The sequence below is a fragment of the Lipotes vexillifer genome, unplaced genomic scaffold (assembly GCF_000442215.2).
Source record: "Lipotes vexillifer unplaced genomic scaffold, Lipotes_vexillifer_v1.1 scaffold53, whole genome shotgun sequence".
Taxonomy (NCBI): domain Eukaryota; kingdom Metazoa; phylum Chordata; class Mammalia; order Artiodactyla; family Lipotidae; genus Lipotes; species Lipotes vexillifer.
In genome coordinates, this window is record NW_006791814.1 from 3,441,902 (window position 1) to 3,447,298 (window position 5,397).

At 49.4% G+C, this 5,397-nt stretch overlaps 1 protein-coding gene across 2 annotated transcripts in view; it reads left to right on the forward strand.

Moving 5' to 3' along the window:
• The first annotated feature begins 2,553 nt into the window (after positions 1-2,553).
• Positions 2,554-5,397, forward strand: part of TOX2 (TOX high mobility group box family member 2) — a 111,067-nt gene continuing 108,223 nt past the window's right edge. The window contains exon 1 of one of the 2 annotated variants that reach the window (XM_007464758.1): positions 2,554-2,886. In XM_007464758.1, coding sequence (XP_007464820.1) covers positions 2,650-2,886 — 237 coding nt within the window. In that variant the 5' untranslated portion in view covers positions 2,554-2,649. The remainder of the gene's footprint in view (positions 2,887-5,397) is intronic. The other variant, XM_007464757.1, reaches the window with a different exon arrangement.

Sequence of the window (5,397 nt, forward strand, 5' to 3'; positions counted from 1 at the left end):
CCCCCCCCGCACATGGTGGAGTTCGGTTAAGTGTTTGATGGAGAATGTGGGGACTTCCTGCATTTGTCCTGTGTTGTCCCATCTCTAACTATGCTTCCTCCCTTCTCTGTTCACCCAAACTCCGCCCCTCCTTCAAATCCCAGCTCAAATGACACGTTTTCTAAGAAGTCCTCGCTCAGCCGATGACCCTGGGGCCCTTAGCTGTGAGCACCGTCTTCCTTCCATCATACTGTCTCACTACATGCATGAGCTGGGATGTCTTTTGAAGGCACGGACAGTGTCCTGCTCACACGTTGCCCTGGTGTCTGGAACCCCGCCCTGCATGGCGTGGGAAGTAGGCAGAGGGAACAGAAAATTCTTGGTGAGTGAATGAATAAATAAATGATAATTGAAGGATTTTTGCCTTCACACTGTCGGTGTGCCAATCAGTTACACCTTTTATCAGCATCTCTGGTTTCCAGTGAGCGAGTTTAACATTCAACAAACAACATGAGCTTCTTTCCATAGCAGTAAATGCTGATCACTTCATAGGTGCCTAGTATTCCACTGTACAGAGACCTGTGATTTATTTAACCAGTCCGCTCTCAGTGGATTTTGTTGTCATTTCCATGTTCTCATAAATAATGTTGCAATGAAGAAATAAACATCCTTGTTCATAGAGATTTGGGTCTAGAAAATCCTTTCCCATCTTAAGCTTATATGAGTATTCATGGATGGTTTCTTCCTGCACTCTTCCAGCTTTGTGTGTGTGCACTTCCAAATCTTCAGTATGTCTGAACTTTTCATCCCTTTCTATCACAGTGCAAAACCTGCGTCTCCCTTTCCTTCAGACAAACTTCATGTGCTTGGATCTTGGCCTTGTATCTACAGATTGTGTGTACTTTCTATTTGTTGAGCACCTACTGTGAGTCAGTTCCCGTGCTAGGAGCTGGGACCCAGAGCTGAACAAGACAGATGGTCCCAGCCATCAAGGAGCTCACAGCCTAGGGAGGAAGATGAACAATAAACATAGAAATAAAAACCATCAAAGCAAGCAACCAGAAGCCATCGGCTGGAGGAGTGTGTGCTACAAAGAAAATAATTCAGGTGTGGGTGAGTCAGTGGACCCCCTCTCTGGGGAGGAAGGAGAGCTTGAGCAGGATACAAGGGTTTTGTGGAGATCAGGACAAAGGCATTTTATGCAGAGGGAGCAGCATGAGAAAGGTGCAGAGGCACAAGCAAGACTTCTTCCTCTCTGGAGCCTTTTCTTTCTTTCTTTTTTTTAAAATTAATTTTTTTTTTTTTTTTTTTTGGCTGCGCTGCACAGCACGCGGGATCGTAGTTCCCTGATCAGGGATCGAACCCATTTCCCCTGCAGTGGAAGCGCAAAGTCCTAACCACTGGACTGTCAGGGAATTCCCTTTGGAGCCTTTTCTAATCCCCTTAATCCTTCCTCATACTGTCATGCTGAGCAGCAACCCCCTTTATCACGTGGCATTTGCCGTTCCCCAGGGCTTTCTCTCTGTCACTTAGCTTATTATTGTTATAAGTGGGGCGACGCCCCCAGAACTCCTCTCACTTAGTTCTAGATGCCCTCAGCTCTCTGATGCTTCCTCAGCAGCCTCTGATGTTTCTGAAATGTCCAAAAGATTAAAATTGGCTTAATAGCACCCAGCATAGTACATGGTACTTAACAGGTGCTATCATGCCCATTTTACAGATGAAGAAACTGAGGCTCAGGGAAGTTAACTGTTCCAGCAGGCAGAGCAAGAATTCAGACCCAGTTCTGTCTTATTCCAAAGTCCGCCTTCTTCACGGAGCCCTAATTTAGCTGGATTTGTGTGAAAGCTAATGAGATTGCCAGGGGACCCGTACTGCTTCGGGCCAGCACTGTCCCAGACCTGATCCAGCCTTGTGGTGGGTGACCTTGGCCCTTGGCTTACTGGCTTCAGAGGAGTGGGAAAGGAACCAGGGAGGCTCTTATGTTTTTGTTTTAAACTACAAATGTAGTACATGCTTGTAGAAAAGAAAAAAAAAAAAGAAAGAAACAAGAAAGGAAAAAGTAGCAGCTGAAAATACCTCCTTCTCCTACTCCCAAGGGTGACCACTATGAACAGGTTGGCACCTTTCACAGTGCAAATCCAAACACACATCATGATGGTTTTTATAAAAATGGGATCATGTCCTCAACTTGCTCCCAGCCGGTTCTAAGTCAGCACCTACAGACCTTCCTCATTCTATCATATTCCACAGAACGGATATACTTCAGTCGATTCAGCCTGACCCTGTTTTAGACATTTAGCTTGCCTCTAATTCTTCTCTGTAACGAGCAACGTCAGTGAGCCTGCATGGTGCACGCAGGTACCAATATTTCTGCAGGATGGATGCTCAGAAGTCTAATTGCCAAATGAAATGACATGCAGGTTTCACACAGGTGCTGCCAGAGTGCCTTCCTAAAGCCCTTCCTGTCCAACACCCGCTCCCAGGGCAGTGGGGAAGGCCCTTAAGCCACAAATAATGCAGAGCTGAGCTGCCTCCCCTTCTGCGCCCTGAGACCTGGCGTGGAGACCGCCGCCAGGAGCTCTGAACACACAGGCCCAAAATTGGGATAGAAGGTGGATTTTGAAAAAAGAGGTTAAATAACAGGTTTTTGCATTTCACCTTATAGGAATGGGATGGGGGGTTGGGGTACCGGGCCTCCAGCCAATAGAGGACCAAGAGTTGTCAGGAGGGCTTATAAAGCTTGCTATTTCTGGCATTTTTTCTCTTTCTCTGCTGATTATGCAGCAGAATCGCACAGAGGCTGTCGCGGGCGCGTTCTCTCGCTGCTGGGGCTTCTGTGGAATGAGACTCGGGTTCCTCCTACTTACAAGACCCTGGTGCATTGCAGGTGTGTTTCAGCAGAAGGTAAGCAGCGGGTGCTCGCTGCCTCCTGGGGTGGAAGTGGTCAGGCTGGCGCTGCGGGGTGAAGACAGACGATGTCTGGGTGGGGGCAGGCAGGGACATGGACAGGTGTTTGTCACATTGTAGAATGAAGATCCTTTGGAAGGTCCAGGAGGCCTGCAGTTGGCAGCTCCTTCTTGAAAAGAAATTCTGGAAGTGGCTGGTACCAGCCCCTGAAGAGCAGGTCTGGGTGCCCAGATGCTCAGAAAGCATTTGTTCGCTCATTCGTACATCCATTTAGCATGCCCTGCAGTGGGCCTGACCAGGTGTGATGGGGTTGGGGGTTGGGGGGTCTGGCTAACTCAGATTGAAACAAGGATGGAGCTGGCCCATGGCATGGTAGGAGCCCAGAAGATACCTGGGATGAGGGGTGGGAAGGGCCTTTCAAGGCAGGAGGGGTGAGAAGTAACTGGGGACATCACTAGGAACAAAGTTCGAGCTGCCTCTTCCATTGGATTTTTGAGTTTGTGGAATGAAAAATTCCTCTCCCGATTGGCGAGTGCCACCTTTTCCTTTTCTCCATTAATGATATTGAAAAGATAACCAGTTGGGATCTCCAGTTGCCCTCCTTTTGCAGAAGAAAGGACAGCAAAAAATGAGAAAGGACATTGTCACAGATTGAAGGGCAAACACACACACATTATAGGTGACAGGGATTTTGAATGAAGAAACACAACGTTCATGGCATTTTCCCGCCGACCCTGGGGAGACGGTCTTTGTGATGGGAGTTGGCTGAGTTGGGGGTGGGGCTTGTTACAGTTGACAGGGCTGCACCCAACTGAGCGGAGAGAGAGTGGGAGGCCTGACCTCTTCTGGCTCCAATTCATCACAGTCATAGTCATTGTTGCAAATCTGGCTGCGTGCGCGTGTGTCCCAGAAATGGAAGCCACGCCACTCTCTCAGGCCTGCTTTCCCTGGCTCGGAATATCCCAGGTCAACTGAGAGAGACCAAGAAACAGGAGCTTCTGTGCCCCGTGTGTGATCTCCACTTTCTGCACACTGGGTCTAAAAGCAGGCAGTCACAGACCCCAGTCTGCTGGGAAGGCTTTGGAGCCAGCCAGCCATTGAGGAAATAGCTATTCAGTGCCTGCTGTGTACCAGGGGCTGGGTTAGGTACCGGTTGCAAATCTCAGCTCTGCCTCAAATACAATCTGTGACATTGGGCAAACTTTTTTTTTTTTCCTGTATGCGGGCCTCTCACTGCTGTGGCCTCTCGCATTGCGGAGCGCAGGCTCCGGACGCACAGGCTCAGCAGCCATGGCTCACGGGCCCCGCCGCTCCGCGGCATGTGGGATCTTCCCAGTCCGGGGCATGAACCCCTGTCCCCTGCATCGGCAGGCGGACTCTCAACCACTACACCACCAGGGAAGCCCTGGGCAAGCTTTTTGAGCCTGGGAAGTCTCAGTCTCCTCATCCATAAAATGGGGACACTGATACCTGCTTTTCTGTGTTGTGATGATTTTGTGTGTGTGTGTGTGTGTGTGTGTGTGTGTGAGAATATCTGTGTATGACCTGGGGAGCTCTCCCTTGTGCTTGTAGCCAGCGGCTCTGTGTTCTGGTTCTCTTCTTCGGGAGCTTGAATGCACGGCTTCAGTCTGCTTTGCAGCCCTGGCTGATACGAATTTCTCTGTCTCTGGTCACATCCATGGGCTCTTGACAGGGAGAGGAGTAAATGACAGGGGCTTACTCGCTGTGTTGAAACAGAACTGACTCTAATTTCTAACACTTCCTGAACAACTTACTGAATACCAGTCACCAGCGTTGTATAATACAACTGGGATCTCAAGACAAAAGCCAGCTAGTAAACCAGTGTTTGCTGAGAGCCCTGGGTCAGGGAGAAAGGCCTTGGAAGAGAGGAGGGAGTGGTCTTGGAAGGGAGGGTGTGGCTGGAGTATCGCCACCCCCACCCCCATCCCCGCACATCTCCCTAACCTGGAAAACAGAAGCTGAACCCAGGTTTGAGACTTGGCTTTGAGTCCTGGCTCTACTCTGCGCTCGCTGTGTGATCTCCGGCAGGTCACCTTACCTCTCTGAGCCAGAGTTTCCTCTCCTACAAAATGATGGATTGTTAGGAGGATTAAACAAGATCTATCAAGCACTCTGTTGGTGCTCAGTAAATAAAAATACTCATCTCTCTTGAGGAAGGGGCCCTACAGAGCCTTTGACAGGGTGTGGCACACAGCAGGCACCCACTGAATATTTACAGAAAGAACGAAGGTGCCCAGGGAGTGGGAAACCGCAAGTTGCAAGTACGTACCCTGCTATCGTAATTGCTTTGTGATCTAGGGCAAGTTCTTCACCTTTTTTGGTCTCTGATTCCTTCAGAGAAATAATTCAGGCGGGTCCCAGCAGCCCCTACTGTTTTACTCCTTGTTGGAAATCAGGGTTGTGTGGGGACCCTCCAGAGGAGGATGAACTGCATGTTTGAAATTAATTTCCTTCCCATCATTAGTGGCACCCGTAACGACTCTTTCC